Source organism: Acipenser ruthenus, chromosome 20 (genome assembly GCF_902713425.1).
Source record: "Acipenser ruthenus chromosome 20, fAciRut3.2 maternal haplotype, whole genome shotgun sequence".
Classification (NCBI taxonomy): domain Eukaryota; kingdom Metazoa; phylum Chordata; class Actinopteri; order Acipenseriformes; family Acipenseridae; genus Acipenser; species Acipenser ruthenus.
In genome coordinates, this window is record NC_081208.1 from 803,634 (window position 1) to 817,735 (window position 14,102).

The following is a 14,102-nucleotide window of genomic DNA, read 5'->3' on the forward strand; positions in this document are numbered from 1 at the left end:
CAATTTCAAGTCTCACAGTTGCCGGTTTTTGTGAAGTCGGTTATGATCGCTGTTGTTACTGCATGATAGAAACGTGTCTTGATTTCACTGGAAACTGAGCTCCCCTCGTTTGTGCACCGAGCAGGCAGAGATTAGTAAAAGGATAGCTGTGCCTCACTCTTGGATTTGAGTCTTGGGAGGGATCCGTTCACACAAGCGGGGAGCCTGTCTGTCCACTGCGGACACGGGGTCAGAAAGTCCAGCTCTCTCCCGCAGAGTAAGAGGGGCAGCTCTGAAAACGAGTGCTTGAGACCGACCTGCAATGCTAGGCTTTGCTCCTCAGCACATGGACTGTGAATCTGCAGGCTGAGATTTCTACTGGAGGCTGGGGGCGTCCCTGGGGAGCTGTTTTTGTCACCGTCACTTGATATCATAATGTGCAATAAATTGGGATTATAAAAAGTAAAACTATTAGTAGGAATGTTTTCTGATTGGCTGTTTTCTCTGTGGTGTGTATTCTCTTTCTGAGATTATACTAGAGCTGATGGTCTTGCTTGCATAAATCTTACATTTTTTGCAAAACAAACAGCTGTTAGCAGTAACAGTGTTAGCAAGGAGCAGGCATGCTTGCAGCCAAACCAAATCAGGTTTGGAGTGGAAAGCCAAACATTTTCAAGCGTTTGACAAAACAGAAAAGCTTTCTAACTAAAAAATGTCATTAAAAAAGGCTAAGCTGGATCCTGAAGAAAACGACATGCCCGTGTGTCCCCAGTAAAAAAAAAAAAAAAAAGGCACAGGCATTTTCTTTTTTTGTTTGGGTTTGATTCCTTCCCTCATCAAAACGAGATGATAGGATAAGTTGTTGATTCAGCTCATGCGGTCGGGCTGAACATGTTAATCTGTACTGACACCTGACAGCAGCTGACGTTTTTTGCTGCGCAGCTTTCCTTGAACAGCGAGAGATGTGAAGCAAGCAGTGCCGGGAAAAAAAAAATTTGCAAAATTAGTTTTCAGACAGTTTTTTCTAACCTTGTTGAATTTCTGGTGTTCTGACACAGCACCCACCTGTGCAGTATGTTCTGTGGATCCCTTTCACAGTATTAGCAGGTGGGTCTGTGCTGATGACGGCTCAATGCCTATAATGCTGCGCAGCAACAAAACAACATAACTGTGTGGTTGCAAATCTGTAGGTTAAACACAACACGGCTGAGCCAGGTGAGTGATTCTCTGCAGAGTGTCATCGAATCTGTACCCAGCCTCCAGCGTTCATTTAAGTGTTACCTCGAGGAATATCTGCGACTGAAACTCTGCTTTCTTTTCTTTCAACAGAAACCTCGGAAAATCTGGATTGAAGGTGTCCTGCCTTGGACTAGGTGAGCATATAAATACATTTAAATAAGTACATAATCAATTGCAGTACAAAAGAATGGATTTCTTATCCTTATTCCTTATTCCTTAAAGTAGTAATTGCAGCAACGCAGTGTGTCAAGATCAGGAAAAATTGACCGCGACATCTCAAATTGCGAGGGAGACACAATACACACAAAACAACAGAAGTACAGTGAGTGCTCCTGGGATTGAGCAGCACAAAGTGAACTCAGTCCGTTGCCGTTTATGTGTTTGCTACCATACTGTACACCGTGGAGTCCTCCGTCTAATTCAGCGTAGTTTCAGATCATCAGAAAAGCTACTGGGTTGTTTTAAAGCTGCTGGCAGGTGTAGTTTCTGGAATAAAGGGCACTGTATTTATGCAACGGGAAGCGTCATAGCTCCTCACGTATTAAGCACAGCTGTGCAATCTGCTGATCCCTCGTTATCGCACTCCATGTGAAATGTCAGGAATTGCTGTGTTGCACAGACAGCTCGTTGTTTCCATAAATCATGCTGGATTTCTGTCTGTTTTGCAGGAACATGGGTGACCTTCGGAGGTCAGATTACTGATGAGGTAGGGGCTTCTGCTGAGCTTTTTATTTTTCTTGTAGCTTGAATATTTCTGGACATTAATAAACGTGTCCGTTTCGGCTTCAGTATTTATGAAAGATATATATAGAGAGAGAGTGAGAGAGAGAGATGAAACCCTTTTTTGGTTTTATTTTTTGTTTCAGAATTTCTCATTTTTTTCTCGTGTTTTCGCAGATGGCAGAGCAGCTGATAACGCTGGCCTACGAGAACGGGATCAATCTGTTCGATACGGCGGAAGTCTACGCTGCGGGCAAGTAGGTACTTCAGTGTGAGAGAGAAACACGCAGCAGGAAACGTGGAGCGCCACTGCAGTGTGCTCCGCATGAGCTCTGTGATGAGAAGTGGTGCCAGGTCTCACCCATCTGTCACCCTGCACGCTCTGCCAGGGACCCCTCGCTATCCCACGCCTTCATTTCTTCTTCATTCAATCTCATTTTCTCTCTTACTTCCCTTTTATAAGGGGCTGCACTTTTTAAAAAAAAAAAAAAACATGTTTTAAAATTGTAAAGCAGGCATGCTTTCTTTAATGCTCTGGACTGCAAACACTTTGTCCAGGAGGAGGCCTGGAAAAATGTCAGTGCACAGGGAGGTGTCTGTGGCTGTTTCCTGTCTCCGTTCATCACCAAGTAAAAAGAGAGGCTCTGTCGCCCCCAAACCAATCCCCTGCTCTCTCACTTTCCCTTCATAAAGATGTTCTTCAGCTGGAGTGTAAGATTTCTTTTGTTTTAGTGATGTTTTGTTCCGCACCTGACTGATTTCCTGTTTCTTTGAGGTTTGGCAGCGCAGTCTTTTCATTGTGTCCCTCTTCTACAAAACCCTTTAAATTACAATTTGAAATTTTGAAACACACGTCTTGATGTTTTTTTTTGTCAGTTCAAACTTCTAAGCCTTTTGTTTGTCTATCTTTTTTTTTCTCCTTCCAGAGCAGAAGTTGTACTTGGGAATATAATAAAGAAAAAAGGATGGAGGTAATCCTTACTATCTATCTATCTATCTATCAATATATACTGTACTTATTTTATTTCGATAGATTTTTATTTGTTGTAAAATGTCTGTACGCTCGTTTTTATTTGTCCTCTCTTAACGTTTTTTTTCTCTCCTTTTTGTTTTCTTTCTCGCAGGCGCTCCAGCTTGGTCATCACAACCAAAATATTCTGGGGTGGAAAGTATGTCTTTGCAAATTTAAACTTTAAGTGTGTCCGTGTATTACAAGGATACACACGCACACAAACGTGGCCATAATGTTGAGATGCATTTCACCCAGCCAACTGCATATACATACATTACACTGCGTTGTTGTTTTTGAAAAGGTTTATCAGATTTGCCCAAACACATAAAAAGCCTTTAAACTGTCAGATCTCTGCTGTTGTGTTTCTTGCTTTTACTGTGTCGTCTAAAATCATTTTGTTTTTTTGTTTTTTTCAGAGCAGAGACAGAAAGGGGGCTCTCGAGAAAACATATCATAGAAGGTAGGACTTGTACTGTAGGTATGCAATACTGCCCTCTCGCACTCCAGAGATTCAGCAACTCCTTCATAATCGTCTTTGCCACTGTGAATTCCGGTGCATTTTGGATCTGACCGTGGCAGTGCACCCATACAGAGGTGTGCTGGGGACACAGCGCCTTGTTGTGCTGTAACCCTGCCGTCTCCTTTTCCAGGGCTAAAGGCTTCTCTGGAGCGACTGCAGCTGGAATATGTGGACGTGGTCTTTGCGAACAGACCTGACCCCAACACGCCCATGGAAGGTAGGTGTGTCTCTTGGCTGCTTTCAGACTCTTCTCTTCATTTGAACCGATCTAAAAAAATAAGCTGTCTTTGAGGTTGTCTCCGTTCTGCGGAGGGGGTCACTTCACTGTAGATTGGCCCTGCCTCACAGCACGCTCCCTCTCTCTCTGTCTCTGTCTCTGTCTCTGATTTTCTTCTGTTCTGTTGCATCATACAGCAATCCCATCACCACCCTTTCCATCGACCCATTGAGTGTCTAGACCAAGAACTCGTAATCTGAACAAATGCCACAGCTGAGGTCAAAATAAAGCAAACAAACTAAAAAAAAAAAAAAAAAACACACCATTGAGTTATTATGAGTGCAGTTGACTTTATCCCCTCCCCATCCCCACCCAAGCCCTTCAGTAAATGTAGTCTACAGTGTGTACTGTAATTACAGCTGCAGCTATAAACTCTGGTCTTTTTTCTAAATCTTTTCTTGTCACCAGGGGACCCATTTAGCACTCCAAAGTCAAGAACGTTCATCGTAGAAGGTACACGGACGGTACCCTCCGAGTATTGGCTCTCTTTTTCCAAAAAGCATTTTATGGCATTATAACTTATTTATTTATTACTGTGCCTGTTTACCACCACCACCCCCCCCCCCCCCTTTTTTTTTGGAAACAATGAAAACCATAAAATGCTTTAAAAATAAATAAGTAAATAATCTGACCTTTTTTTAAAAACATCTTGCAAGTAAAATTTTTGGGGAAAAAAAATATATATATATAGATATATATATATAGATAGATTATAAAATTAAACAGAGACCTGATCATTCATTTTCATTTTTTCATGCACATTATTTTTACTCTCTTCCTTCCAAACTGAGCATGTTATATACTTACAGATTTATTCTGTTCTGTTTTTTTTTGTTTTTTTATACTATGGGTACGTTTGATTTTCTTTGTGCTTCCAGGTTAATTGCTGCGCTATGATTCAGACCTCATTGACTGTATCAACTTCCCAAACCAATGTGTGTCTATTAAAATGATCATCAATGCCTTAGCCTTGCTAAACCTACGTTGGAACTGGGGAAAGCAAACCGCTCCCCTGCCTCTAAAACATGCTAATGAATTACTATTAAAAATGAAAACACATCAAACGAGCTTTACGTAGTGAAGCATGGTAATGAATCTGAGCTGGAGAGGAGGAATTGCTTATTTCAGTGCTTGGACTGCAGTCGCTTCTGAATCATACCCTGCCCTGTCATTGTAGACGATCCCTTTGCTACGATTCTGTCTGAATTTGGAAGCACTGCTACCCCCACTCCCCCAGCATAACACCAGCATGCTTCCTGCTGATGGGACTGGCTTAGCGTTGACATTCATGGATGTAAAATAAAGTGCTGCAGAGCCCAGACTGGGGGGTTCCTTGACAGAGTTTTCTTAGATAAAATAGCAACACGGTTAGCAATGTTATTGTAGCCTGCCAAAATGTTTTACTCATGTACTTGTACTTCTGCTCTAAAGAACCTCTTTGCACAAGTTGCACTGGGACATAAAGTAGTACAGATGGAAGGACAAAATAGATAGCATGCAACTTTAAATATATTAAAAATATGATTCATTTTTGTAATGCAAATATAAAAAAACTGATCAGTTTATCACTGGTCCCAATACCCAGATATATCTAGTCTAGATCCAGTTAGCCCAGCACTAGAATGCCAACGCCTGTGTTCCCCAGCTCTACCCTCTATACCACACTCCACCCTCTCTCCAATACTTCCCATATAATTGAATGGCTGGCCTTGTTTACTCGCTACAATTTTTTTTGCAAGATGAAAGCTCCCTGTGCGTGCTCACCTGTCTGTGCTCTGCCCCTGTCGGAGTGTGTCTGTGTGCGTGTTCACCTGTCTGTGCTTTGCCCCTGTCGGAGTGTGTCTGTGTGCATGTTCACCTGTCTCTGCTCTGCCCCTGTCGGAGTGTGTCTGTGTGCATGTTCACCTGTCTGTGCTCTGCCCCTGTCGTAGTGTGTCTGTGTGCATGTTCACCTGTCTCTGCTCTGCCCCTGTCGGAGTGTGTCTGTGTGCATGTTCACCTGTCTCTGCTCTGCCCCTGTCGTAGTGTGTCTGTGTGCATGTTCACCTGTCTGTGCTCTGCCCCTGTCGGAGTGTATCTGTGTGCGTGTTCACCTGTCTCTGCTCTGCCCCTGTTGGAGTGTGTCTGTGTGCATGTTCACCTGTCTGTGCTCTGCCCCTGTCGGAGTGTATCTGTGTGCGTGCTCACCTGTCTCTGCTCTGCCCCTGTCGGAGTGTGTCTGTGTGCGTGCTCACCTGTCTCTGCTCTGCCCCTGTCGGAGTGTGTCTGTGTGCGTGTTCACCTGTCTGTGCTCTGCCCCTGTCGGAGTGTGTCTGTGTGCGTGTTCACCTGTCTGTGCTCTGCCCCTGTCGGAGTGTGTCTGTGTGCATGTTCACCTGTCTCTGCTCTGCCCCTGTCGGAGTGTGTCTGTGTGCGTGTTCACCTGTCTCTGCTCTGCCCCTGTCGGAGTGTGTCTGTGTGCATGTTCACCTGTCTCTGCTCTGCCCCTGTTGGAGTGGTTCTGCACTTTCTCTTTTGTTTTTTCCTCCTTTCTATGGCCTGTGTCTGTGCAGCAGAAATCGCATCTTGCATGGTTTTAGACCGGGCTGATGGGCTTTTAAACAGGGGCTGGATACTGGGTTTCTTAAAACATGCCTAGAATTATAAATATTCATTTACGCAATCCAGTGTCAATTAATTGATTTTGTAAAGTAATTACATATTGGTCAGTGCTATAATAGTGCTATAGAATTTCTTTCTGTGTACATTTTATTTTGGGGGTAAAATATTTCAGTTGTTTCCCTCTCCTGCCCTTAGGGTACCGCAGCTGAAACACTTGAATTATACATTTTTGCATTCAGATCGATCACTAGAGGTGCTGGGAACCTGAGTGCCCCAAATTCACAAAGCAAAGACAGAGCGCATTGAACGCTGAGATGCAGTTTCATAGCCCTCTCTACACTCTACAAACCTGCTTTGAGACTGTCTGCTTCCTATTAAACCCTCCTCTCTCTCTCTCTCTCTCTCTCCCCCTCCCTCTCTCTCCAGAAACGGTCCGAGCCATGACACACGTCATAAACCAGGGGATGGCCATGTACTGGGGCACTTCCCGCTGGAGTTCCATGGAGATTATGGCAAGTTACTCAACGCTGCTTTCAATACCCGGATTACATCTACATCCTGCACTGCGTACACTCACAAAGCATCAATCCGCACCACAGCTCACCGTACAGCAGCATCTACGTGCAAACACCCAGCGACCAGCAGCTGTGCCATGCTGCTCTTAAAACAAGACCAAGTCTGACCCAGATGCTGCTGCGTAGCAGAGTTCACAGCAGGGCATGTAGAAATAAACCCCCAAGCAGACTTGACAGTTTGTGATCCTCCATTACAATAGGTTCTTTTTTTACCTTTGAGAATTGCTATGGTTTATGATTTTTTTGAAATTCTATGTCTGGCTGAATTGCTGTCATAGTTTGGGGTGGGGGGGGGGGGGGGGGTATCGTTATGTTACAAGCAAGCTGTCGGGTAACTTGATCTTGCTCATTAGAATGCAGAAGTTGTGCGATTACCATCTAGTGTTTACCAGGCAAGGAGAACACACCGAGTTCAGATCCTAGCTGAGGAAAATGCCTGGTTGTGTCTGATAGGAAGTCACTGTTACCAAGAAAGCACATGTAAAAAATGTATTTGTAAAACACTGCAGAAAAAAAAAAAAAAAAAAAAAATCCAGTGTCTTATGCATGGACACAATCTAAAAATGAATAAATAAATCTGTCTATCGAAGCCAAGTTCAATATACAACAAAAATTCAAAGAACACACTTACCGTCCCCAGATGGACGGCTTTGTGGGAATGTTTGATCTCCAGCGGTTCTCGGCGCCCTCGCTCACTCTTTCTCCTGCAGGAGGCGTACTCCGTTGCCCGGCAGTTCAACCAGATCCCTCCGATCTGCGAGCAGGCGGAGTACCACATGTTCCAGAGGGAGAAGGTGGAGGTGCAGCTTCCGGAGCTCTTCCATAAGATAGGTACGGACACACAGCACCACCTGCAGGTGCAACAGCAAAAAAGGCAACAGCAAAATTCTTGTGGGGGATTAAATCCGCTCTCTCCTCCCAGGTGTGGGCGCTATGACGTGGTCTCCGCTGGCCTGTGGGATCATATCAGGGAAATACGACAGCGGGGTCCCCCCTTATTCTAGAGCTTCACTCAAGGTAACCCAGTGGGGGGCCCACTTTTGTAATGCTCTGAACTGCAGCAAATTGAAATACCCCAGCTGCTGTTTGAAACATTACAAACTGGGCCCACGCTGACGTTTTCAATACTTTTTACAGACTACCAGGTTCCCAGGTACTGTCACAGTTCCATGTAAAGGCTGAGCTGTGCGTGTGCTGTGTGTGTTTGGCAGGGGTACCAGTGGTTGAAAGACAAGATCCTGAGCGAGGAAGGTCGACGTCAGCAGGCGAAGTTGAAAGAGCTGCAGGCAATCGCAGAGAGGCTGGGCTGCACGCTCCCGCAGCTGGCTATCGGTACACGTAACTCTGCCGCTCTCTCTCTTTCTGTCTGTCTGTCCGTCCGTCCCTCTCTCACTCTCACTTTTTTTTTGTGTGTGTGTGTGTTCCTGGTTCGAGGGACCAGTGACAGCGAGCTGCAGCCAAGTTCAACGCAGGTTAAATACCTGAGATAAATATCCGTTAAGCCGATTGGTTTTACTTTTGGATTGAAAATTAATACATACACATACATAAATAGGGAATCCTTATTACAAAATAACTTTTGCAGTCCGCCTCCAGCTCTAGTTTCTATTTGGATTGTATTAGCGAGCGCTCGCGTTAAGGAACAGTGCAACCTGAAGAAATGTCTTTACTCTTGAACCTGCTTCACTGCGTGATGTGGACTGTGGTCCACTGAGACCTAGAGACCACCGAACCCAGGTCCACTCGGTGCCACCTCGTCCACAAATCGTGGGTGTCTGTAAATCCTGTACAGAGATGTAAAAGCTAACATGTACAGTAGCAGGGTGGCAGCCTGACACTTAACACAAGAAACATTTTAAAATGCAAACATAAATCATCTTGTGTTTCTGTTAGGTGCAGGGCACAAATCATTTACAAGCTGACATATTGATATTCCCTAGATAACTTATTTATCACGCCCACGGAATACTCATTTGTGCAAATCATTTGGTGGTGCAAGTTTGCTGATACGACTTGGCTTTTAAATAACAGCTTTAAACTAAAAAAATCTGCCTCTGGTTTAGAATTAATATTCACAGCGCTTTCCAGGGCGACAGATTTTGAAATTATATTTCACACTGCATTTGCAGGAATACCATTAACCGACCCGTGACCGTAATTCATTCTGCCACTTTGACAACAATGTTTAAGCGAAGTTCAGAAATGCTGTCTTTTTAATAAAGTGGGCGTTTATTTGATTTTTTTTTTTTCGTTGTTGCCTTTTTAAAACATGGCCTTCATTTATATCACATCCCTGAGACTAGCCACTTAATGGAGAACAGCCACAGAATTGTACTGCAGGCTCTCATAACCCAGTCTGGTCTATAGACCAGATCTCCGAAACTATGCAGAGCTGGGCCTGGTCAGTGATTGGATGGGAGACTGCCAAAGAACAGCAGGTGCTTTGGTGTAGGGTACACTGTGCACAGTGTGCAGAGGCGTTGTGCTTTAGGAAGAGCAGTGTGTTTCCGTTGAAATATTTAAGGCCCTTTCTACCGGACTTTAGCCATTGCATTAAATAACATCGTAAAAATAAATACACAGTGTGCTGCCTTGACTAGTTTCTAATAGACTTCTGCTCTTAGACGACCAGCTTTCCAACGTTTTGGCATGATAAATATGCATTTCTCAATAATAATAATAATAATAATAATAATAATAATAATAATAATAATAATTTTAAATTTTAAATTAAAGTTACAAAAAAAATAAAAAATCTTCCACTGGAGTGAAAAGTCGTGCATCTCGATGCTCACTCCTGTGATGGCTGTGATTAAATGACGTGCCGTTTCTTGCAGCGTGGTGTCTACGGAACGAAGGCGTTAGTTCAGTCCTGCTGGGGGCTTCCAATACAGAGCAGCTGATGGAGAACATCGGAGCAATACAGGTCAGTGCTGCCTGATCAGGCTTCTCCTGCTCTCCTCTGCAGGACTGCAGGGTCCCTGTGCGCTACTGGAAATGCACCTGTGTGGTATGCTCACGTCTATACAGGAACAAGCCTGGGTGCTGATTTGGGACTCCTCTTGAGAAAGGCTTGTAATTTGTGTTTTTTTTTTGCTTTTCAGGTTCTTCCGAAGTTATCTTCTTCCATTGTGCATGAAGTGGATAGCATTCTGGGCAACAAGCCGTACAGCAAAAAGGACTACCGGTCTTAATGTGCTGCGGAGCAGAACGGAGCTCCCCCCGCTGGACTAAAACTGTTCTTCTTCTCTAACCTTTGCCTGTTCCTCTTATTGCTTGAGCATTTACCGAATCGGAAACTGAAGTGTGGAATCGGCAAATAAAATAAAATGCACTGGAGAGAATCATTTAAAAAAGGATCACAATGGAATGCAAAGGGGGGTGAGGGGGGGGGGGGGGGTATGCGCTCTTAGAAATATTATTTACAAGAAGAAAAAGAAAAGCACACGTGCGCTCGCTTGGCAGGCTATGAATTCCGTTTACTTTTTTTGATTCTCATTTTTTTTAATGAATCTACATAGAAATGACAACACAAGGACAATTAAGACAAGTTTACCTTGACTTGTAAAATGATGTTTCAGCTTTACACATGCTTCCTTCATTTTAAATCAAACCCCAAATCCTTTTTTTCAATATGAATGAATAAATAAAACACGTAAATGATAGAACTGAGTCTGTATATAACAGACGTGGGTGACTTTTCCTCATTCTGGGGGATCAGTTGCCCCACAATTGAAACATTTCAGCGGCAGTGTGATCTGCAGTGTTGTTTTGGGACTCATTGCTAGTCTCAAAGTAACTCCACCTTTAAGACTTAACGGTGCAGCATCTCCGTTTCCAAGATTTCACTCGTGTGTGTTCAATTCCTCTGTCCTCCAGACTCCCTCGCAGTGACGCTCGTTTCTTGGGAAGGGTAGGGCGTTCCGTTTTCATTACCGCTCCCAAGATCAACGCTGCAAACCTGTCTCTCTGTCATGTGGCTGAAGCCAAAGATTTTCAACAGCTTTCAGTAGGACTGATGTTTTACCCCAATACTGAAAGAAAAAAAAAAGTCATTTTCCAGCCCGATCCTTAAACCTGCATAATCTGTAACCCTCACAAACGTATGTTCTGCACAGTGTCACTTATCAATAGAAAAGTCTAGGCTGTTATACCACTGTAAGCACTTTTGCGTTGATCCGCCTTAAATCAAGCAGTAATACTGCATGCGATCTGATCAAACCCCTGTCCAAACTCAATCAGACATTCCTCCAGCAGACTCATGGGTGATGGCCTTTTTTGTCGTCCCCCCTCATTCCTCGTCCTGTTAATGATATGCATCGCTGATAAAAGTTTTAGCAGGGACTGAACAGACGGATTCAATCAGTCATATACAGTAGCGTGCTGCTAGTGAACCTGCAGATTTCAGATTTTCACATTCGCTCATCCCAAGGATTGCTCTGAAATAGTTTGCTTACAAGGGGCTCGGTTTGTATTTAATTGCAACTCCAGTGAAAGCCTGTTTTAATATATATATTATTGAAATGGTCTTGCCCCAGCGTTACTCTGAATCTAACAGAGCCTCAGCGTTCAGTGGCTATGGCATTTCCAACAGGTTATCATCCTGCGTTTATTTTCCATGCTGTGAAAGGTGTTCTGGATTGAACTGCGGCACAAGGTGGCAGCACTTTAGACTGTAATGTTTAAAAAAAAAAAAATGCATGTAGGACAATGCAGAGCCGGTCTACTGTATACTTTGAGTGGAATCCAAAGGATAAAAAAATGAATTTAAAAAAAGCCATCTCTGGCACAACCATATGGACAGTAGGAGTTACTGCATTAAAAAAAAATATATTTCTACAGTGGATGTGCGATTTTCTTGTTGTAAATAGAATTTGAGATATGTAGTTACCCAATTATTAATAATAATAATAATAATAATAATAATAATAATAATAAAGGAATGTGAAGCATGGTATCATATGAAGCTCAAAAGCGTTTTTAAACACAACAGAAACATGTGCTTAATTTGCTGAACTACGCTTGAGTATTGTAACTATAGTAACCAGGGTCTGTGTATGTATGTCGATCCTGCACATGGTAATGAACAATGACTATTATAATCACTTTTATTAGAGATTGATTATTCTTTATGCCTGTCAAGACTAGAAACTCTGTGTACAGTATTTTCTCTCTGGTATACCGAACCGCAAAAGAGAAATCTGAGTTTGAAGTGATGAAATCACAAAAAGAAGTTAGCACTTATATACAGTATGCAATTATCTATCTATCTATCTATCTATATATATATATATATATATATATATATATATATATATATATAGTGCTTTATAGTGGCCACACCTTGAAACTGTTGTACTGTACTGTTGAGACAGCTGAGTCAATTGGAGCTGAAATGTAAAACAAATGACATCATTATTTATTTAATTAGAAGTCCTTGCAGCTCAAATGAGCGTTGAATGATGGCCAGGATGGCTGTGCACTGTTACGTGTAAGCTGCTACAGCATGGTACTGAAGCAGGGTGTATGTTTTGGTGCTGTCACACAGCAGCCCATGCACCACTCCATAGTTTAGATAGCGGAGTCTGTCCTGCCATGTACAGTATTAGGGTTACTAGAGCACCCCTCTCAAACCAAAGACCACTGCAGTTCCTTTTCATTATGGAAAGCCCCGCAGCATGCCAGCACAGACGTGTCCTAAACAGCTTTCCCCTGACGCCCCCAGAGCAAGCAACGCTGCAAACCGGGACTGCTTTTGTTGTGTACAGAAAAGCTTGAAGACAAGTCCGTGAAATAATACAACGTTTCACAACCCCGTACAACACTGCAGTGCACCACAGCAAATCCCACAGACCCCAGAGAATATAACCTGCCTTGCGGTTCTGTCAAACCATCCCAATGCCTTTCTAGTGAGTCTCCAGATCTGCATCCACCAGCAGTGTTTGAATACAGGGCAGGCATGCAGGCAGTGTGTTGCCACAGTGCTTGGTGAAACAAATATTCAGGTTCATGTTTTCTCCAATCTGTAAAACGCACTGGGTGCTGGCATGAAACTGCAGTTCTGGATTTGGGAGCTGTACACTAATAATGGGCGGCCAGCTACAGCAGTAGTGTCTAGATATAAGGGACAGCACAGCAGGCAACACTGCTCCCAGTAAAGCGGTGCTCTCGCAGTTAAAAACGGTTTTATTAACTACAATGGCTGCATCACGTGATGTTATGCTACAAATTTAAAACACCTGTACTGTGCTTCTGAAGAGCAGGTTGTGATATCGTTCTGAGGAATAATTGCGTATGTTAACATGTTTTTACAAAAAAGGCCGCTAGTGTGTGTTAAACCTTTCTGTTTTGAATGATAAACCAGAGGAGAGTGGCCCCTCTGAGAAGTTACAGAACAAGAATAATGACGATATTCGGCTGTGAAATGTAAGCCCACTGTGACGCTTTCATCGTCAGAGCAGTTCTGTGTGTATATACTTTGACCTGTGTGTATATATATATGAATGGCTGTGATCACTCCTGCATCATTGATTGATTTTTATTTTATTTTTTTCATTGGCAGGCATTTGCTAACTGCATCGTGCTTCTGAATGTGAATTCAGGACTGACGATATGCACAGCTTCTGTATTTATGAAATGACAATAAATAAATGAAATCATATTAAACATCCTGCCTGGTATTGTGAGTTTCTCATTACCCTACACTAATTGCAATAAGAGAGAGATAGATAGATAGGTCGATCACTGTTAAAATGGAAGTGTGTATTAATAATATGAAGAGGAATAGCAGGATTGATATGCCGACTCACACACCTATTTCTTGAACTTATCCTTTAGGCTGCTACGCTACCAAAGTGCCAGGGGAGGAAGCTGCTGACGTCAGTGCGAAACGCGTATCTCTGTTACGTATGCATAGGAGACTATTTTAATCAAAAGCTATTTCTACTTGGGGAGGGGGGTTTTCAGGAATTTTGTAATGCAGAAAAAATTATAATAATAAATTGATATATATATTTTACATAAAATGGAATCGCAAAAAAAGGGATTTGAACTTCAGAAGCGATGCACCGCATTGCAAAAATGATCCCTCGCCGATGCCATTGCGCCACGAGTGCAGAACACACATTGACAGCAATTTCATTCTCTCTGTTCTTAAACTGCTTTTGAGAACCGGCGCTT

The 14,102-nt window shown here is 43.0% G+C and overlaps 1 protein-coding gene across 16 annotated transcripts in view; it reads left to right on the forward strand.

The window, feature by feature from the left end:
- The window catches only part of LOC117425407 (voltage-gated potassium channel subunit beta-2), a 57,151-nt gene extending 43,558 nt beyond the window's left edge, over window positions 1-13,593 (forward strand). For 11 of the 16 annotated variants that reach the window (XM_058992987.1, XM_058992985.1, XM_058992991.1 and 8 more), the window contains 14 exons: window positions 1,309-1,352; window positions 1,887-1,924; window positions 2,116-2,195; window positions 2,865-2,909; window positions 3,063-3,107; window positions 3,367-3,410; window positions 3,601-3,687; window positions 4,156-4,200; window positions 6,775-6,860; window positions 7,634-7,754; window positions 7,846-7,940; window positions 8,135-8,255; window positions 9,761-9,849; window positions 10,028-13,593. In XM_058992987.1, coding sequence (XP_058848970.1) covers window positions 1,309-1,352; window positions 1,887-1,924; window positions 2,116-2,195; window positions 2,865-2,909; window positions 3,063-3,107; window positions 3,367-3,410; window positions 3,601-3,687; window positions 4,156-4,200; window positions 6,775-6,860; window positions 7,634-7,754; window positions 7,846-7,940; window positions 8,135-8,255; window positions 9,761-9,849; window positions 10,028-10,117 — 1,030 coding nt within the window. In that variant the 3' untranslated portion in view covers window positions 10,118-13,593. The remainder of the gene's footprint in view (window positions 1-1,308; window positions 1,353-1,886; window positions 1,925-2,115; window positions 2,196-2,864; window positions 2,910-3,062; window positions 3,108-3,366; window positions 3,411-3,600; window positions 3,688-4,155; window positions 4,201-6,774; window positions 6,861-7,633; window positions 7,755-7,845; window positions 7,941-8,134; window positions 8,256-9,760; window positions 9,850-10,027) is intronic. The other 5 variants (XM_034042322.3, XM_058992992.1, XM_058992981.1 and 2 more) reach the window with 1 other exon arrangement.
- Window positions 13,594-14,102: the final 509 nt, after the last annotated feature.